This window comes from Orycteropus afer, unplaced genomic scaffold (assembly GCF_000298275.1).
Source record: "Orycteropus afer afer isolate SDZICR_OR568_19922 unplaced genomic scaffold, OryAfe1.0 scaffold00018, whole genome shotgun sequence".
NCBI classification, from domain to species: domain Eukaryota; kingdom Metazoa; phylum Chordata; class Mammalia; order Tubulidentata; family Orycteropodidae; genus Orycteropus; species Orycteropus afer.
Window position 1 is genome coordinate 15,491,334 of NW_006921605.1, and position 21,769 is coordinate 15,513,102.

At 43.0% G+C, this 21,769-nt stretch overlaps 1 protein-coding gene across 1 annotated transcript in view; it reads right to left on the reverse strand.

The window, feature by feature from the left end:
- Positions 1–460: 460 nt before the first annotated feature.
- Positions 461–21,769, reverse strand: part of CEP112 (centrosomal protein 112) — a 600,502-nt gene continuing 579,193 nt past the window's right edge. Inside the window, exon 25 of the mRNA XM_042783552.1 lies at positions 461–652. Coding sequence (XP_042639486.1) covers positions 461–652 — 192 coding nt within the window. The remainder of the gene's footprint in view (positions 653–21,769) is intronic.

Consider the following 21,769-nt stretch of genomic DNA (forward strand, 5'->3'; position numbering starts at 1 on the left):
CATGGGCATGTTATATGCAAAACATACTGTATACCAAGAACTATAGATTTCTTCTAGAAATACATAATCTAATTTTTTGAATACCTCTCATTATTATTCTTCCTTGAATTTAAAAGACGTCTTGCTATTTTATACTACCATACAAAACGCACTACAATCAAAATGCTTCTAACTTAACTGTTTTATTTTCTCAGTGTTTCACTGCAGTGAGGAATCAGCAATGTGCTAGTGATGGTATTTTGGGCCCGGTACCAAGGAGAAAAGGGTGAGGCTTTATTGGAATGTGGACTGTAAATGGAATGAAAGTCAACCATCACTGAACTTTCCAATTTCAAGGGTGCTTTTAAGGAAATACTATGGAGATGATGAATTCTTAAATAAGTAAGAAAAAATTCTAAGAGAAGAAATAATTCATTCTGGGTGGTGGGCTATGTTAATGACATCACATTGATTGTTGGCATCAACTCAGACTCAAACTCATTTGCAAGTTTCTTTTCAGGGCATGGATACCATCTAAATAGTTGGAAAATGTTTTGATTCCCGTCATTACCTGAGATTTGAGGGAGGAAATGGTGTCCTCGAGTTCTTGTCTTAGAGATGCTGGCATCAACCCTTTGAATTTTGTTTCATATTCTTGTCGTATGTAAGTTATCTAAAATGGAAAAAAAAAAAAAAAATGAAAGCTTATCTTTCATCCCATGGAAGTGACTGCTTGAATTAAGAAATTCCACAGTACTACTCATCACAAAGATGAATTTGTTACATGTGGTCAGAAGCCCGCCAACAAAGATGAAGTAAGAGAAAACACAGTTACAAACTGTAAAAGACACCCGGCCTGGCCTTGTGACTCTGGGGGAGACATCCCCCGTGACAACGCTTTACTCCTCCAAGATCCTGTTAGCACAATTTTCAGCATCTGATGAATAAATACAAACTCTCTCCTCTCCACTCATGACATCCGTCACTCTGCTAACCCTCTCTGATCAGGATGGCCTATGATCACACTCAACTATGATTTGAGGACAATTCGTGGCATGCCTTTGGTCTGATTAAGGCATTCCACCAAAGTAGTTAGGTACCCTGGGGTGTTTGATATAATCTGTGGAATTATGAAGATAAGAATGAAGTGGATCTGTACAGCTGTGTCTCTAAGCCTCCTCAACCCCAACCCAGGTAGATGAGAGTGTCCTTGTCCCGCTGAGTTTCCCTAGTTTAAGAGTTTCCCTCAAGAATACAATCAGGCCCGTGTTCAACTAACTGATGGTGACTGGGCTGATGAAAGGAAAGGTTGATAGCTCATCCCATTCATCTCCCTAAAAGCTATATGTAGAAGTAAGTGAGGGAGGGGGAAGACAAATGGTTAGAAAACCATGGCTGAGTAGAACACAGATGCACGTTGACTGTGGGCATGGGCGCGAGTGTACGTTTGCCGTCTTTCTCCAGCTATGTTTCTGCGTTCTTCTTCTTCCTAATCTGAGATGTGATGGGATAATTTACTTCCAAAATCTGTTGCATGTGTTGTGGGTGACTTAACTGAATATTAAAGCTGAAACATGTACCTCATAACTGATTCACTGATACACCTGGAAATAGGGTAATCTACTATGTAAATGGGAGCTCTGGTAGCATAGTGCTTAAGGCACCTGACTGCTAACCAGAAGGCTGGCAGTTCAAACCCACCAGACACTCCTTGGAAGGAAGATGGGGCAATCTACTTCCATAGTGATACTGCCTCAGAAACCCAAGGAGGGGTCACTATGAGTCGGGTCTGACTCAACAGCACATAACAACAACAACTATGCAAATGTGTGCACATGAGTTAGTTCCACAAGACCCTGGATTTGTGGAATAAAAATTTAAATTATTAGCCTCTAAGTCTCAATTTTTGAAAAATAATGAACTGAATTAGGGAAGGAATGTGTTCTAATAAACGAATTCATTTCATAATCTACTAGAATCCTATGGCAATTGTTCTAGAATATAATTTTTTAATTCTTTGTAAAGGATTTTTTTTTAAAGCTATGCTACAGTCTTTGGTTTTTGGTTTTATGGTCTTTTGAGGAGCCCTAGTGTTGCAGTAGTTAAGTGTTTGGCTGCTAACCAGAAGGTCGATGGTTTGAACCCACCAGTCACTCTATGAGAGAAAGATGTGGCGGTCTGTTTCCATAAAGATTCATACCCTTGGAAACTCTATGGGGCAGTTCTATCCTGTGCTATATCATCACTATGAGTTGGAATCAAACAGACAACAGGTTTGGTTTGGGTTTTGGTACAGCTTTTTGATTGACACCTAAAAGGAAAAAAGAAATAATGGAAAACAACCTCTCCACCTGATGCAGTGAGAGGCTGTGCTGGGTTGGGTACTTCTGGAAAGGCGTTTCCAGAACTCTCCTGGCTCGTCTCTGTGCCCCTCTCTGCTCCCACTGCCCTCACAAGGCACCGGGCAAATGTACATGCTCATCTAGATCCTCAACCACAGCACACTGACAGACTCAGCACCCTCTTTCCATGCAGTTACCATTCTCCCCAATTTCCTTCATTTTCAACAAAGAGGAAGCCCCACAGCATCATGACAAACAATAACCCTTTAGTAATGTACCGAGACCCCTGTAAACTGAGTGGAAATGGCATCCGTGTAACCAAAGTCAACGCTTTAGCCAAGGTGATGGGAGGGTACTAGATACGTGGCTGGGTTTGGCTGCGTGGCCACAGAACACCTGCCTTTCTCTCGAAGGCCCTGTTTGTCGTTAGGTGCCGTCAAGTCGGCTGTGACTCAGAGAGACCTTATGTACAACAGAATGAAACGCCGTGCCAGCCTCACAATCCTTGCTATACCTGAGCCCACTGTTGCAGGACTGGGTCAATCCGTCTCATTGAAGGCCCCACCCCCACCCCTTTTCACTGACTCTCCACTTTACCAAGCATGATATCCTTCTCCAGGGAATGGTCCCTTCCGACAACATGACCAAAGTAGGTGAGATGAAGCCTGGCCATTCTCGCTTCCAAGGAGCATTCTGGCTGCACTTCCTCCAGGACAGATTTGTTCATCCTTCTGGCAGTCCATGGTATTTTCAGTATCCTTCACCAACACCACAACTCAAAAGCATCAACTCTTCTTTGGTCTTCGTTATTCACTGACCAGCTTTCACATGCATAAGAGGCAACTGAAAGTACCATTGCTTGGGTTAGGTGCACCTTAGTCTTCAAAGAGACATCTTTGTTCTTCAGCACTTAGAGGTCTTTTGCAGAGTTGCCCAGTACAATATGACTCCGGTTTCTTGACTGGTGCTTCCATTGATGTTGACTGTGGATACGAGTAATACAACATCTTTGACAACTTCAATCTTTTCTCCATTTATTGTGATGTTGCTTGTTGGTCCAGCTGTGAAGACTTTCATTTTCTTTATGTTCAGGTATAATCCATACTTGAAGGCCATAGCACTGGTAATATGTCCTCTGATTTTTAAAACAGATTATGAAGACTGATAACATTCATAAGTGGAGTTTAGTGTTACAATCAAGTAAAACTTAACATCACAGGCAGTCACACAAATATTCAAGTGCATAAATAAAAATCTACAAAATGTACAAAATGGATTATTGACTCGAGCCAAGAGAGTTTCTAGGGATGAAAGTTCAAACTGTCATTGAAAAAGGTAAACGTTGGCAATCACTTTCATTAAAAATACGGAAGGGAGAACTAAAATATATTTAGCGTTGTTTTCATTTGAAAACATCAAAATTCTGACAATTATTCATGGCAATATCTCAACGTGTTGTTCTACTCTGTTGCATGGAGTCACTGTCAGAATCAACTCAGAGGCACCCAACAGGAACATAAAACAAAAGCAAGATGGAAGTGTGCAGCTTTGTAGAAACTTAGGGACAATGTTTCTAACACAAGTTAATTCACTGTAAGCTTCAATGCCTCCAATACTGAAATCACATTTGAAGAAGTGAGCAAGTAAGAGGCCACTTACTTAGTTGCCAGTGGTCCATACTATGTGGCTGCTGTTACATCTCTCTACATAGTTATTAGGAGCTCTTGTGGAGTATTATTACTATTACTATTATTATAAATTTTATTATAATTTATTATTGTATTTTGAGGTAAAGATGAAGCCATTCAGGAAAATGAGTCTGCTTAATATTACTTTTTTTTAATTTTAAGTTGTTTTACATTCAACATCACGTGTACATTTAGTTTCAATCCCCATTTACCATGCCCAACCCTAACCCAGTCTCCCCTCCCTGCCCAATAACCCTCCCCCTGTGCCCCTCATAGTCATGCACTCCTGTTTGTCTTGCATTTCCTCTGTGTGAATGTTGCCCCTCTGGTGTCTTGTGGTCGATTGCTCTGAGGGGATGCATTTCCATGTGGATGCATCACCCTGGGTTGAGTGGTCTGCATGTACATCTTGTTAACTATTGGGCTGAGATCCAGTCTCTGGGAGTGGGTTTTATTCCAGGCCCAGAATGTATCCCAGGGCCATAGTTTTGAGAGTCTCATCAGACTCCATCCAACCAGTAATTCCAGTCATTATTGAGTTTTTGGATTTTGCTCCACGTTTTTCCTCCCACTCTATCCAGGATCTCCAGATTTGATCCTTTCCTGAGTGGTTGGTATTGGTAGCCGGGCACCATCTAGTTCTTCTGGTTTCGTGAGCCATCGTGTCCTAGGCCTGGTTGCTTCCAAATGCCCTTGTTTTTTTGCACTCTTCTTTGCTTCTGATGATAGGAGACATTAGCTGCATCTTAGATGGCCACTTGAAAGCTTTTAAGACCCTAGTTGCTACTCACCAATGTAGGATGAGGAACAATGCTTTTATGTATTTTGTTGTGCCAATTGAGTCTGGTGTCCCCCAGTACCACGGCCTGAGATGGTAGAGTCTGCTTAATATTACTTTAAAGAGCCCAATTAGTGTAATGATTAAGCAATTGGCTGACAACTGAAAGGTTGGCAGTTTGAACCCATCCAGTGGCTCTGCAGAAGAGAGACCTGGCCATCTCCCATAAAGATCACAGCCTACTGGGAAGTTCTACTCTGTTGCATGGGGTCACTATTGGATTCAACTTGGAGGCACCCAACATCCTTCCTTTGCAATGCCCAGTCAAGAAGTTCAGGGTCAGTTCAGCAGAGGACAAAGGAACCGGATTCTCCTAGTGCTCTACATGTCTCCCACCTCACCACTGCCACCAGTCAATCTGGTCCAAAGTATCCTTGTCTTGCCCTGAAAACTTGGCATATTGGTTTTATTTTTCAAATTTCAAATCAAATTTTATTTTTCTAACTTTTTGTTTCTTCTTTTAGCTTAAGCTTTAAAATCAAAATCCCTCATGTGGCCAACCAAGTCCTGCAGAGTACATCCCCGATCCACCTCTCAAGAATTTTCCCCTGATTTCGAACACCAGAAACCTTAGCTTTTTAAAATTCATTCACCAAATGCCCCGAGCTTTTTCTCCCAGCAAGGTCTTTGCACGTACTGGAATACGTTCCCAGTAACACCCTCCATACCACCTCAGGGCAATTTCTGTACCTAGTTAAGGCTTGCCCATGCTTCCATTCCCAACTCACCCATCCCTTCCTCAGGGCCGATATTCAGCTGCTAGGTGATGACCTGCACTGCTGTGTGAGCACAGAATGCCAATGTTCCCAGACCACTGAAGTCTTTGCATGGCTCTGATTCTCCTGCCTGACACCTCACTAGGGGTCAGGTTCCTTGGTTTGGTTTGGAATTATATTAGGTTGACTCACATGGTATTGCCAATACTGAATTATTGTTTTGACCTTAAAATGGCAATTCCATATGATTCAACATAATACATTTATTTGTGAGGTTGCTTGATTAACATTTGTTTCTCCCCAGACTGTGAGGTGACTGTTTTGTCCTCAATTTTATCTCCAGTGCTTGGCCCAGGTCCAGGCCAAGCAAGCATGAACATATGAGTGTCTAGCGCTGACATCTACCGAGAGACAAGCTTTTCTGGGATAACTAACCCCAATCCAGCCCACCTAAGGAGCTAATACTTCAGAAGCACCGACATCTACTCTGACCTGCTTTTCTTTTGGAGTTTCTCACAGTAGATTGAGAGGGCTAACATCATTAGGCTTTCTTATTTTCACAGTAAATTGTGCCTTTATATATAGATCGCCCATATCTGATTTTGCTATCAAGAGTGTAACAGTCTTGTAAAATGGGTTGGGCAACATTCTCTTCTTCTCTATTTTTCTTACAGGAGTTTACATGACATATGGATTATCTATTCCTTGAAGATTTGAAGATAAACCCACAAAACTGTCTGGGCCTGGGATACTCTGAGGATGGGGTGATATATTCGATTATTCCTTTTCATAAAATTTTTAGGTTTTCTGTTCTGTTCTGTTTGGCACTTTATCCTTTTCTAGAAAACTGTTCACTTAATTAACATTTTAACATTTATTAGCAAAAGGTTGCTTTTAGTGTACATAATTTTATACCCTTGATACTATTTATATGTCTCTTTTTTGTATCTAATATTGTTTATTTGTGTCTTTTTTCCCCCCCCTGATCAAACTTGACAGAAGCCTGTCTGTCTTATTAGGCCTTTTCAATGAAGTAGCTTTAGGTTTTGTCTTCATACTGTTTTCTATTTCAGAAGTCTTTACAATTCCCTTCTTAGGTTAGGTCTACTTGGTTTTAAGTCTTCTTGAATTGAAACTTCATTTAATTTTTAATTAAAATGTTTTTTATTATTGTAAAAATATAGATAACAACATTTGCCAATGCAACATTTTTAATGTATTGAATTCAGTGAAATGAATTACATCAATCATGTTGTGCTACCATCACCAATATTAGCTCATTTATTTTTGTCTTCAGTTTCACTAATTCTGTCTTCCATTGATTCAATTCTACTATTCCTTTGTCCATTCAATGTATTATCTATTTCTGAAGTCTTAATATTAATCTTCTGGATTTTTATTTGTTGTTTTTGTATGGTTTCTAATTTTTTGTTAGTTTGTTCTTGTATTGTTTCCCTAAATTGTTCTAGAGTTTTGTCCATGTTTCTTTGTCAGTGTTTTCCTTACTCTGTCTCTCCATCTGTTGGAGGTACCCAAATATATTTCTTTTGAATTAATTATCAGGTAGTTCTAATGTTGCCTCTTCCTCAGGGAGGTTTTCTGGGTCTGTATCCTGGTCCCTAAGGAGCTCTGGTGGTGTAGTGCCTAAGGCATTTGACTGCTAACCAGAAGGCTGGCGGTTCAAACCCATCAGCCACTCCAAGGAAGGAAGACTGGGCAATCTACTGCCATAAAGATTTACTGCCTCGGAAACACAAAGGGGGTCACTGGAAGTTGAAATTGACCTGATGGCGTTGAGTTTGTTTTTTCTTTTGGTTTGGTATCCTGGTCTCTTGCTCATACTACTTTATCTTGCTTCTTGTGTGGACTAGGATGGTCAGTTGTTTCTGAGACATTGTGATATCATTGTGTGTGTGTGTGTGTGTGTATGTAACTGGTGACTGTTATGTTGGTGTGATTCACCTAGGTGTATTTATTTATTTACTTATTGCTTTATTTGGTTCTGATATATTTGAGTGAGCAAGGCTATTGTGCTCCTCTGTTCGCTAGTCAGCAGCACTTAGGCACTCACCACCTGTCTCTTGGTGGGTGTGATAGAAAATCAGAGTGTGGCACAGATCTCTGTTAGCTGTTTGTGAAGAGCAGTTGAGGGTGAGTTGGGTTGGTATTGGTTGCCATCTATTGTTGGTCAGTTAGTGCAGAACCAAGCGGTGGCCCTCACCCAGTGGGTGGGGCTGCAGGAAGTGTAGGTGTGGTTGGGTTGTGTGGGCAGAGTTGTTGTCTCACACCTGGTTAGACAAACGCAAAGTGAAACACCAAAAAAATCAAAACAAGGTAACAAAAAACAAAAACTGCATAAACAGGAAGAACTGAAAAAAAAAAAAGTAATAAAAGAAAAAAAGAGACAAGAGAAAGACAATGGGAACCCATCCCTCCACCAGCAATATCTGGGGAGGGGGTAATAAGAGAAAAGAGCAAATGCAAAAGAATAATAAAGAAAAAAATGCAAAAACAAAAACAAGGGATTGGAAAACTAAAAGGGAAAAAGAAGAAAAGAAAGAAAAAAGAAGGGAACCAGGAAAAGGAAAGAGAAAAAAAAAAAAAAACCACAAAGAAAGGAAGAAGAAAAAAAACAGTAATTTTAAAACAAGCAAAACTGGTGGTGGGGCAGGGCAGGCCACCCAGACTCTGTCAGGGCACACAGACTGGGATGGAATTCTTGCCATTCAGAAGGTGGGTAGAGGTGGAGGATGGCACACCTCCATTCACAGAGGGTGTGTGGTACAGGAGTAACAAGGGGAATACTGCACCTTTCTAGTCGTCAGCCTCGAGTGTGGTTGCCTATGCTGTCCTCAGCAAGCAGAGCCTACTCTTAAGTTGCTGCCCAGATACGAGCACACCACCTTGTAAATATTCAAAATGGCTGCACCCTCAGGAAAGCCACCAGTCCACCCCTCCGTTCATTTCCTTCTTCACTGTTTTCTATTCCTTGTCAGCCACCAGTGCATTGCCTATACAGTCCTGGGCAAGCTGAGCCGATTCTCAGGTTGCTGCCTGGATTCAAATGTCACTTGTAAATATTCATATTGGCCGTGCTGTCAGGAAAGCTGATAGTACATGACTCCAGTTTGTCTCCTTACTCACAGTTTTCATCTAGGTTCTTCTACTTGTTGTTGTTATGTGCCGTCGAGTCGGCCCCGACTCATAGCGACCCCTCCTTGGGTTTCCGAGGCAGTGTCACTACGGAAGTAGGATTGCCCAACCTTCCTTCCGAGGAGTGGCTGGTGGGTTTGAACCGTCAGCCTTCTGGTTAGCAGGCAAGTGACTTAGGTTCTTCTACTAGTTGGAATATAATCCACTTCTTTAGCCTTCCTTTCAAAGTTCTGGCTTCCAGGATTATCCTCTATATCTGTTTCAACTGGTTTCTCATTTCTTTGTTACAGAGTCTGTGTAGCTTGTGTACCTAGTCTGCCATCTTGCCAGAATTCCTAGCTCATTTATTTTTAATTATTATTTTTCAGTAACTGTGTTTAAGGTTCTAAATTTACTAGTAAGTGTCAATTTATGCGTAGGCCCCATGTTTCATATATACTATTTGATTATTTAGTTCTAAATATTTTAAAATTTCTTTTAACATCATAAAGTAGTTTATGATTGCTGAATTCTAATTTTTTTTTTTTGTTTGTGGACAGAGACCATAGTCTGACTGCTGGATTTTTTGAAATTTGTTGAGGCATCTTTTATGACCTAGCAGGTAGTCAGTTTCTGAAAATATTCATGTATGCCTGTGGTAGTTATGTTTGTGTGTCAACTTGGCTGGGCCTAGTTGAGTGGCTGGGCAGCTGGTGGTAGTTATTCCCCATGATGAGACTGGCAATCAACTCCATGGTGGGATCTATCACAAGCAGCTGAGTAGCTGCCTTTGGGATGTGGTCTGCTTCCTGTATATAAGAAGAAGCCTTGGGAATGGTCTCTAGTCTATGGCATGCTTGGACCCTGCATGTAGCTGAGTCTTTGTTGAGCAGCCTGCCATGCTCTGCCGACCTTGAGACTCATAATGGACTTAAATGAATGGCCCGCTGTGTGGTCTGGTAACATCGGGACTGTGCCTTTTTACTTGTCAACTCTGGGTTTGCCAGCCTCAGCAGCCTGCAGCTGTCTGAGTGAAGAAATGCCTCTAGCTCCAGTGGGCCGGGAGCAGGAGGCAGAGCTGGACCCCAACGTTGAGGGGCTTTCACCCAGGCCCTAGAGCCTGGCACTTTGAACTTGGACTTAAAGCCTCCAAATTGTAAGAATAAACTCCTGTTTGTTAAAGTCATCCCATTTGTGGTATATTTCTGTCAGAGCGGCACTAGGTAACCAGAACAATGCCTTAAAAGAACGTGTATTTCTATTTGTTGGAAACAGGTCCTCTATAAACCTATTATATAAGGTGTTAACTGCCTCCCCCTCCGGCCTGGATCTGTACCAGTTAGAAATATCTGGAAGAGTTGAGGAACATTATCAGCTGCTCCTGCTCACTGTGGATTAGTTTACTCAGAATTGTGTCCTTCTAACATCTGGCTTAGCTGAGTGCCATAAAGCAACTTGAGTTTGATTTTAGGGCGGTTGAGGGGGTGGGAGAGGTGGAGAAAGAGGAAGAGGAAACCTGAGAGTGCGGCATATACTCTGGGGGTGGAGGTGGTGATTGATGTGGTGGGCACTGCAGGCGGAGGGGGTTTGGTGGCACAGTGGTTAAAGTGCTTGGCTGCTAACAGAAAGGCCAATGGTTCGAACCCACTAGTGGCTCTGTGGGAGAAAGACCTGGTGATCGGCCCCTGTAAAGATTACAGCCTTGAAAATCCGATGGGTCAGTTCTCCTCTGTCCTATAGGGTTGCTATGAGTTGAAAGTAACTTGATGGCACACACCAACAACAGAGAGCATCAAAAAGACACTGGGCTTTGGAAGAGCAGGGAAGCACAAGGAAGAAGTGGGCAGGGGTGGGCACAAGAAGTCGTATTTGCTGGGAGGGAGTGGACGTAACCCAAACAGAAGTGTGGAAGAGGCTTCTCAGGGGAGGGCCTATGTGCGGAAGAAGGTTGTTTTGTTTTGTTTTGTTTTTTAGAGGAGTGAGTATATAGGACTTCCATGTTTGATACTCAGTTCCAATGTGGTTGGAAGAATTAGAACAAAAGCAGTAGTAAAAGATGGCTCAAACACAAATGCTCCAGTGCAACAGAGAAAAAATATAGGCTTTTTCATTTTTTTGGGGGTTAAGATAATGTGTTGCCACAGCCAACAGCCCAGAGTAATTCATTTTGAGAAAGGTACTCTGCGGCTTGTGTGCTTTGAGTCTAAAATACAAAGTGAAAATGTAAAAAATAACCATCATTGTCTTAACAACCTTTCAAATGCTCATTTTCTTCTCTTTCTTCACTCTGGCCCGATTTCACAGTTCTTTATTCTAACTGGTGTCCTCTCAAACTGAGGGTGCAGCTCAAGAGGAGACCTCCCTTCCCTGTTCATAGGGACCGGTTTACATCACAAGGGAGGGAGAGCCTGCTACCTCACGGGCCGGGGGCCTCCTAGGAAGGGGTCTGGAGCTGACTTAAGAAGCAGCTGCAGACTTCTAGGGCCTGACGGGTAGCATACACTAGCTTCTGGAAAAGGTCACACTTTCAGGAAGAAGGAAGAGCTTCATTTGGTTCTTGGAGGCAATGGTGGCATCAGAAGAAAGAGAATGGTATGAACCTAGCACTTTAATTAGGTGTGGATATTCTAAATCCCCCTCCAAGTAGTTCCAAAGATTCCTTGACCCAAAAAGGAAACCAAGGGTCTGACAGGTCTGCTCACAAAGATGAACATATATTGGAAAGTTGGGTGAGACAGCCAAAGGCTAGGAAATTATCTATTAATTATCCAAACATGTTCCTGAATCAAAGAGTTAAATATCTAATGAGAAGATCAAAGTTACAATGAAAATTAAAAATACATCAAGATTTTGGACAATATTTTGTACATAAACAATGTTTTATTTCCTGATAGAGATGAAAATGCTGAAGACATATTATAGTACTCCTATTAAAAAATGGGGCCTTAGGAGGTACTCCGAATGTCACGAGATATACATGGTAGACAGTTGTGGTTTTTGTCCTCCAACATTCAATTCACCTGTCTTTCCCCACATTGAGTCCACCCAAGGGTCAGGGGGTGGAGAAGGGAACAGTTAATCATTGTACCGCATTCCCTGCATCCTCAATGTTTAGAGCCTGGGTAATTGATCCAAATTCAGCTAATGGGTCACTGAGAGACAAAGATACAGACACTCTCTAATTGACTGGACTTCACCCCAGGGGATGTCATGTCTAGAGCTGTCATCACTAACTTGTTGCTACAGAGTAAGAGCTTGATTGAGAGTGAAGCCAATCCAAGGAAGCAGAGCTGAGAAATGGAGAGAGGGAAACTGGGGCCTTTATCAAGCTGCACCTGGAAGTTAGCCCTGTCCTCAGATTTTCAGTTTGAGTTGACTTTTGTGTGACTTTTGACCAAAAGAGACCTAATCAAAACAATGCAGAATATGAAAAATATTAACTTGCATTTATGTATGTTGCATCCAGCAGACCGAAAGGTAGCAAACTCAGGCCTGAGGACCATTATCTGGCCCATTGCCTCTTTCTGTAAATAAAGTTTTATTGGAATACAGCCATGCTCATTTGCTTACACAATGTCCATGGCTGTCTTCAAGGGACAACAGCAGAGCTGAGTTGTTGCTGCAGAGACCAGATGGCCCACAAAGCCCCAAACACTTGCTATCTGGTCTTGGACAGAAAAAGCTGGCCAACCCCTGCTAGACTGTAAGCTCCTCAAGGCAGAGTCGAGATTGTGTTGTTTTTGCTCACTGCTGTAGCCCTAGCATTTAGCATGGTGCCCGGCATCTGGTTTCCAATAAATATTTGCTGAGTGAATGAATGAAGCAAAACCTCAGAACACACAACTGTCGGTGATAACTCAGCCTTTGTCCTAAGATGACAGGATCTTCAGAATGTCTAGAATAAACTAATCACAAAAGCCTTTCCCTAAACACAAGGAGCAGATTCTGCTGCCATCGTGGTATTGAAGTCCATCATTAGAACAGGGGTTATTAATAAGGCTGGCTTCAAAGCTGAGAAATTTGGAGGCAAACCCCAAGGCCTACAGGGCTGCTGAGATCAAAGGGGACCCCAGTGATTGCCCCAAGGAGGGAGGGAAGTCAGTTTTATCCACACTCTGCTTCCTCCCTTACGTTTCTCCCCTTCACTCACTATAGGACCTTTTATAGAGCTACAATATTAAGTGACTTATGCTTCTCTTTCTTTTGAAAGTTAATGCCAGATCTTTCTCAAGATCTATTTTTGGTATCTACTTCTAATGTTTTCTCTTCCGAACAGCATATCATTTGTAATATTTTTCTGTACTTAGGTTGATATAATGAACACACCCTTCCTTCAAAGAAAGGCCAATGCACTTTTTGTTTTTATTAAAAATTTTTTACTTTACTTTGTTAAAGTTTTAAAATTTACTTTTAGTTTTAACTAATTATCAATTAATTCAGGGGGTTGCTGAGAATATACACAGCAGAAAGTACCTCGTTCAGCATTTCTGTATCTACACATTCAGTGATATTGATCACATCCTTCAAGTTGTGCAACCATTCACTCATAAACTCACCACCTCCTCCTAAGTTTCCTATCTAAACCTTATAGTTGATGTTGTCAATTTGATCCCATATAGATAGTTCTTTTTATTCTTTTTAAATTTTTGTTGTGATCTGGTTGAAAGCTTACAGAGCAAATTCATTTTTCATACAGCAGTTCATATACATCTTATGACATTGACTGCAATTCCCCACAGTGAAACAGCTTTCTTCCTCCTTCCTCCCCATAGTTACCTCTTCCCTATGTCCTTCCTTCCCATGAACTCCCCTCACCGAGCTGTCCCACTGTGCAAACACTGCCCTTCTGTTCTCCATGACTGATTGCTCCGTGTAGTGTATCTACCTGATACAAATGTTCAGCCCATCTGTCTGTCTATTATTTGGCTGGAAGCCACAGTAGCTACCTGAAGGGTAGCTAGGGGCCATAGTCTCAGGGGTCTCACCAGGCTCTATCAGACCAGCAAATCTGCTCCTTTTTTTTTTTTGGTTTATGGTCATAGTCATATTAAGCTGAGGACTGCATGGTCTATCAGTCTCTTGGACTAATTCTTTCCATGTGTCTTTGATTTTCTTCATTCTTCTTTGCTCTGGATGAGGAGAGACCCATCGTTGCATCTAGATGGTGGTTTCCAAGCTTTTAAGACCCCACTTGCTACTCACCAAAGTAGGATGTAGAGTGATGTTTTTGTGTAGTATGTTATGCCAATTAAGCTTGATGTCCCCTGTGACCATGGTCCCGGGCCCACAGGTCCAACTATTCATTCCCTCTGGGTAGCTGGCTGTGGCCAGGAAGTCATTATAACCTTGTCCCTTGTCAGCCCATATAGATAGTTCTTAAAAGAGCATTAATTCTGAAGGAAGATATTATTAGTTAAGGTAACCTATTGTTTGGTTTAAAGAAGACTTCAGGGGATGTTTTTTGTTTAAGGTTGAAAGTTTAAAGATTATCTAGGTAATAGTTTTAGGGGTCTGTCTAATCACCATGGCTTCAGAAGTCTGGAGTCCAGGAGAATTTGAAATTCTAGTTTGCACTTTCTCCCTTTTTATCAAGATTCTTCTACAGAATCTTTGATCAAAATGTTTAGTAATGGTAGCTGGGCCCCATCCAGTCCTTCTGGTTTTATGGCAAAGGAGGCTGTTGTTTGTAGTTGCAATTCCACATCCTCCTAATCTGATTCTCCTTCTTTCTCTGTTGCTCCAGGACAGCAGAGGCTAATTGATGTATCTTGGATGACTGCTTGCAAGCTTTTAAGACCCCAGGAACTCAGCAACAAACTAGGAGGTAGAACAGAAACACTGAAGACGTTATTTGGTTTATTAACTGGGATGGCTCATGAAACCAGGACCCTAAACCCCAAACCAAGGAACCAAAGCCTTTGAGATATCTGATTGCACATGCTAATGCAGCTCTTGGAGGATCATCATCAATGTGCAATTCTGGAGGCATGGAGTGAGGAAGACTGCTTGGGAAAGTCTGGGGAGGTACATGGTGAGGAACAGAGACACCTGGGGGTCAAGTTTATATGAATCAGAGGGATGCAATCTCTCCACTGGGCAAGGAACCTCTCTGAAAAGGCTTTGAGAAAATAAAACCTGCAGAAGGGACAAGGTGATTTTTGTTTACAGTGCCTGGTCTTCTTCTTAGAGACAGTAAACCCAAAAAACCAAACCTATTGCTGTTGAATTGATTTTGACTCCTTTTTGGGTGGGGCTATACTTCCTGAAATGGCAGTTGCCATCAATGGAGAACCAAAACCCCACGAAGAGAAAAAAAAAAAGACTTCTGAGATTTTAGACTGATTTTGTCAATGAAAAGACTCAGACCCCTTACAGAAAATGGTTGATATCTTGTTAGGCTAATAGACAATTCTGGAGTCCATGTGATATTTACTATCTGTCTATCAAGTAAAGTTGGAACACTTGGCACAGGGTAAATCCTGAGTAAATAATTTTTTAATGGGTAAATAAGTGAAGAAAGTTATGGCTGAATAAGTAGGTGGGACCTCAAAACGATGGAAGGCAATAAAAGTCAGGCCAAGAACTTGAGATTTCACACAGCAGAAGACAGTGAAAGTGAAGAGAAACCAACAGGAATACCTGGTATGTGCTACACCTCATATGAAGTAACACACATACATTCTTTCACATATTGTGAAGAATCCATTTAATCCTCACATAAAATTTGGGAGTAATTAACTGCTTCGTAGAATAAAGATGAATTAAATGAAGATTTACCCCTTCACCATGTGTGTGGACAAAGGGCGAGGTCATATTCAGAGGGCTGCAACATTCGGGAGGCAGGACCAACAGGACTCAGGGGAAGAACAATGGCTAGAGAGGTGGGTAAAGGTGGGAAATGGGAGCACGGTCTTGGGGTTCACAAAGGGAGGCAGCAGTCAGGTGCCAGATGCTACTGAGAGGCCAAGGAAAATGCGGAAGGAGAAAGGACGGATCTGTTTGTGTCACATGCCACCACCGTATGTGAACGGGAGCAGCCTAGGTCAGCAGATTAGTCTTAAGAGATTTCGGTGACTAGCATTGCTCCAAATAAGGGGAGTTAAGACGGAATTGACTGACTGAAAAATATAGTTAAAATATAGTTTAAAGCAAAAATTACAATAGAGTTGTCCACATCTAACCTTCACTTAAAAACAGACTCTAAAATATCTGATTTGGTCAGAGATTTCTGACCCAGTTTGAGGGCATTTTTTCAAGAGGCAGGCTAAGGCTGCTCCTCCTTTGCCGCGTATTTAAACTCTTGATGATTATAAATAAGTTAAATCTCTCCCTCAAAGTACCAATTATCTCCTTATGTTTGAGAAAGCCTGCCTTGCCAGACACGCATTCTATACAAAACACAAAATAGGAAGACAAAGGCAGTTATTGTCCCGACAGGGCATCGGGGATTTACTTAAGCAGTTCCAATTAACACTAATGAGGGCTTTGTGCGTGAGTCCCCTCACCTCCCAACTAATGGGAACAGAGACCCCACAACCTCACAGCAGAAACTTTCAAAACACCATTGTAAACAATCACTGAGTAAATTCACGAGTTGTTCACCTCTACTCAGCACAGACAAAAGGAATTCTCATTGAATGAAAAGTTAGGGAATGTGACCGTATCCAAAGACTTCGCCTGAGCTTTCTGGAAGCCAGTGGCCAGGGTCTGCGTCCACCCGAGCTGCACCAGTGCTCACTCTGTGCACGGCTCCCTGTGGGGCAGCAGACGGAGTACAGTGGGTCTTGGTCTTGAGAAGCTTATACTTTTTACATAAGACATGTAACAAAGGAGCTACGGAGATACACAGCTGAGCATAAGAGGCCAAGGCAGGGAGCAAGAGAGATCGGTTACAATCAATCATATTTCAAAGTGGGATATGCAAGTCTGTACAGACTATTCGATCTGGATGTTGAAGAATGAGTAGGAACTTTCTAGATGGATGAGGCGGAAAAGAAATAGCTGGCTGAGGAACGAGCTCCCATGTTTAGGGACCATCAAGTGGTCATGGACTGGGTGGGGGATGACAGACGGGTGGGGACTATGTGGTCAGGGCTTTGACACTCATGCCAAGTGTCTGGGCTTTATCTAAAGACAATGGAAAACTCAAGGTTTATGACTGGAGACTAATATATCATGACTTTTACAACAGTAGCAACCTGTACCCAATGTAGCAAGCTGCTTCTATAATTATTTCTGCCTGTTTCTCCCAAATGTAGAGCTGCATCATTTCATCCCCTAATCCCTCATAATAAGAAATCTTCAATGGTGTCTTTTATCTATAGATTAAAGACCAGTCCTCGGTACCGATCATCTGGGACCTTCTCCTCTGGTCTTGGCCCACCTTTCCAGGACATTGTGCCGGCACCTCCCCCATCAGCCACACATCATTTTGCACCTCGTGCCTTTACACATATGGTTCTGTGCCCTTCTGATGCCCTTCCAGATGGAGAAAATACTGCCTTCCTCAAGTACCTTCTCTAGGACTCCTTCCCTCAGCCTTCCGGTCCAGCTAATCATTCTCTCCTCTAAGAAGCCCTGGCGTCTTTTGTATATTGTGAAGTGTTTTAAGACTAAAGTGTGCCTGACCCAAACCATGGTATTTTCAATAGCCTAATATGCATGTGGAGCTCTGGTAGCATAGTGGTTAAGTCACTTGCCTGCTAACCAGAAGGCTGACGGTTCAAACCCACCAGCCACTCCTCGGAAGGAAGGTTGGGCAATCCTACTTCCGTAGTGATACTGCCTCGGAAACCCAAGGAGGGGTCGCTATGAGTCGGGGCCGACTCGATGGCACATAACAACAACAACAACAATATGCATGTGGAAGGTTGGGCAATCTACTTATGTAGTGATACTGCCTCGGAAACCCAAGGAGGGGTCGCTATGAGTCGGGGCCGACTCGATGGCACATAACAACAACAACAACAATATGCATGTGGAAGGTTGGGCAATCTACTTATGTAGTGATACTGCCTCGGAAACCCAAGGAGGGGTCACCATGAGCGAGCTTGACCGATGGCAGTGAGTTTGGTTTGGTTTTAATATGCATGTGAGAAATGGACAATGAGTAAGGAAGACCAAAGAAGAATTAATAAATTTGAACTGTGATGTTGTGAAGAATACTGAATGCACCATGGACTCCCAGAAGAACAACAAATCTGTCTTGGTGCAAGTACAGCTGGAATGCTCCTTAGAAGTAAGAATGCCCAGGCTTCTCCTCTCTACTTTGGTCATGTGTCAGAAGGGACCAGTTGGAGAAGGAGGAGAAGGATATCATGTTGAGTAAAAGCGCAAAGCAAAAAAAAAAAGAAAGCACAAGGTCAGAGAAAAAGGGGAAGGCCCTCGACGGCTGGACTGACATAGTGGCCCGCAATGATGGGCTCAGGCGTGGCAAGGATCGTGAGGCTGGTGCCGGACCAGGCAGCGTTTTGTTCTATTGTACACAGGGTGATTATGAGCGGAAACAGACTTGATGGCACCTGCAACAACAACTGTTCTGATGGCCATTATCCTCATCATCACCAATGACTACCACATTCTGAGTGTTTACTATGTTCCAGGAACCATACCGCACCCTTTTGCATATGCTGTTTCATTTTTCCTTCCTACATAGTAGATCCTTCTATGACTAATTCACTTATGAAGAAACAGGTTTAGAGAGGTTAATATTTTATTCAGAGCCACACACACAGCTAACTAATAGCAGAGCTAGGACCCATACGTAGGTCTTCCCAACCCCAAACTCTGCCTTTATGCCATTTATCACATAATATAGGAGCTCTGGTAGCACAGTGCCTAAGGCACTTGACTGCTAACCAGAAGGCTAGTGGTTCAAATCCACCAGCCACTCCTCGGAAGGAAGATGGGGCAATCTACTTCCATAGTGATACTGTCCTGGAAACCCAAGGAGGGGTCGCTATAAGTTGGGTCCGACTCGATGGCACATAACAACATTATTTATTTACATACTCTTTTTTCTACTGTGGGCTGTCTGATGGCAGGTTCTTTGCTTTATTGCAGATCAGTGTTATTTCAAAAGTACACGAGATAAAATCGTTACTTCTTTGAAGTTCTGGAAACATGATATGGATTTAGCTAAGGTAAACGCCTTTTTCCCAAGCTCTTCTGTAGACTGGAGTCCACATGAAGCTGAATATATCCAGCTGCGGACATGTGGGCTCCCTGAAGCACACCACCTGTTCCAGGTGAGATGGGAAATGGTGACCAGTTAGTGGTTCACTTTCAATCTTTCCCAAGTGACTGGGTTTACCTTGTTACCAATCAAGGTAGGTGGTAATGAATAATAACTTGAGTTGGTCCACAGAGGCATACTTCAAAGTAACATTGCTGTTAGGAACAGTCACATGAAAATATCTTTTGGAAAGATCCATACATTGTGACTCAGACAAAACCATGGCCGCCTTAAGAAACCTCGTGGCAGAGGCCACAGTGGCGTTAGGTTGAGTGAGAGGCTTTAGCTCTAATCTTGTTTCCTCCTTATTGTTTTAACCAGTGCTCTCACAGGAACATCATCTTGAAACCCCCCCAAACTGTAAACACCCACTAGGGGCTGAGGGCTGTGTGACACCCTGTGGACATCTTTTCCCTTTACTTCAATGGCAGAGAACATGCCCTGTTTAAAGTCAGAAAAGAATACCCTCCCCAAACATTGTGTGTTGATGCTTTGGCTGAGGCCTTTCTTCATGTTTACTGGCTCGCAACACAAAGCAGCTAATGGTAGACAGTCAGACTACCTCATTCATTTGAAAACAAGCAAGAAGGGTGTGCTTCCTTACTAGACAGGACTCTTGAGGCTTTGGCTGTATTTCCAACATTGGCAGGATGCTATCAGAAGGCTTTCTGTGTTGCCCGAGTGCCCAAGTTGGTACCTCAGGAGGCTACAGCGATTTCATCCCTTCTGCACATTGATTTAAAGCCAACTGGCAGCACCAAGTCTAAGATTTGGGGAGTAAGAATGCTGTTTTATCTTGCACTCTGCTTTGTTTCCTGGCTTTGAGGAAGTCTTTTCTTCCCTCCTTTACTCTGTTGGGCTTAATTAATCTTGCCTCCTCCTGGCCTTAGGAAGATTCTTAATACTAAGATAGGTGAGCCCGAGCCCCTGTATGAAAGTGGCTCACGTGGCCTCAGATATATCCAATGACCTTGAGAATATAAGGGTTGTTGTACTGAGAACTTAGGTTAATATGCAATTTTAATGTCTTACAGGGCAACATGAATATTTGATGGGATGGCAACTTTCAGAAGGTTCATCTGGGATTTTTTATTTAACACACACACGGTGTAGCTCAATCTGGTTTCCAGGTCACACGTGGTAGTTGTAAGAAGTCCCAGAGAGAAAGGGGGTGGCCAATGTGGACATACTAAAAATTAGGTGTAAGGTGTAAGAGTGGGAGTCCATCTGTGGTGCAAAGAGTTAATGTTCATGGCTGCTAACAGAAAGGTGGGAGGTTCGAGTTCACCCAGAGGCACTTCAGAAGAAAGGCCTGGTCATATACTCCCAAAAAATCAGCCCTGGAAACCTTATGGAGTGGAGTTCTACTCAGACAGACATGGGGCAGCCATGAGTCAGAACTGACTCGACAGCAACTGGCTATTGGAAGAGTGGCTAGTCTTAGGCATAGAGGCTTCTGAATTACCATTTTAAGATTTCCAGAGAACCCTGGACTTCTTAATTTAAACTGTTCCAAGCCACTGGGATGGTAGAAATTGGTGAGTGGTTAGGTGGGAAACTGCTAGGACAGGCAGAGGTGCCTCATGGATGTCCAGCCCACATGCACAGAACTGGGCCAGCCCCACCAAGCTGCTGGGACAATGCAGGGATGGGCAGGAGGTACGTTACAGCCTCTCTCAGGAGCTGGAGAGAGCTGGGTTTCTCTCGTTATTGTAGACCTGGTGTCTGGTGGCCTCTGGGCCCATGTGTGGGCTCGTCTTGGGTTCCCATGAACCGCTGACATAAACGATCATCTTTCTTTTCCCCCTTGCCTTCCCCTGGATGTCCCTGCTAGAATCAGAGCTCAGGGCCACAGAGGTGTGAAGAGCAGGACTTCCGCAGGGGCCGCTGTGCAAGAGAACCTTCCTTGCTGCTGACGAACCTGGGAGCACAGAGCCAGGAGCTGCACCTGTCTTGCTGCCATTAGTGGGTAACTTGCAAAGAATAAAGCTCTGAGGAGTCAGAGCTCGAAGACGGAGAGAGAAAACTAGCTGTTGGCTACATAACTTGAACTACTTGAGAAGCCCTCGGGTGCAGTGGTGAAGGGCTCAGCTGCTAACAGAACAGCAGTGGTTCAAGCTCACCAGCCATTCTACGGCAAAAAGATGAGGCAGTCTGCTTCTGTAATGATTTACAGCCTTGTAACCCTATGGGGCAGTTCCACTCTGCTACAGGGTCACTATGAACAGGATTTGACTCAATAGTACCGGGCTCTTTTGAAGCCACTATTGCTTCTCAGTTAGTTACATGAACCACAAAATTCTCCTTACGTTTAATCCAGCTTGAGTCTAAACCTGTTACTTCTGATAGATTATCTGACTGGGGCCTAGATTCCCTGCCAGGGGCCGTGATTCTGCACCCTATGGTCTGGCCCAAGTAATAACCCAGCCATGTGCTCATGGCCACCTAATTACAACCATGATGCACTCTAAAGACTGGACCACACACCTTCCTATGGACATCTGCCCCAATCTCCAACCAGCTTCCACATCTCAAGGTATGAGTTTTCTGCTCCTCTTTCTTTCCAACCTTCTGATCTACATTACAACTCTGGCCACTCAAACCCCCTATTTTCTAAATTAATGAGTTAGCTCTTTACATACTCTCTTGCTTACTTTACCAGGACGTTATGCACTAATATCTTTTATTGTTTGACTTTCTGCAGGGTTCTCTGGGTCAAACTCCAGCTCTGTGTACTCCCAGTAGCCTGCTTTTATCATCCCTAGGCTATAACCAGGAGCTCTGGTAGCATAGTGCCTAAGGGATTTGACTGCTAACCAGAAGGCTGGCAGTTCAAACTC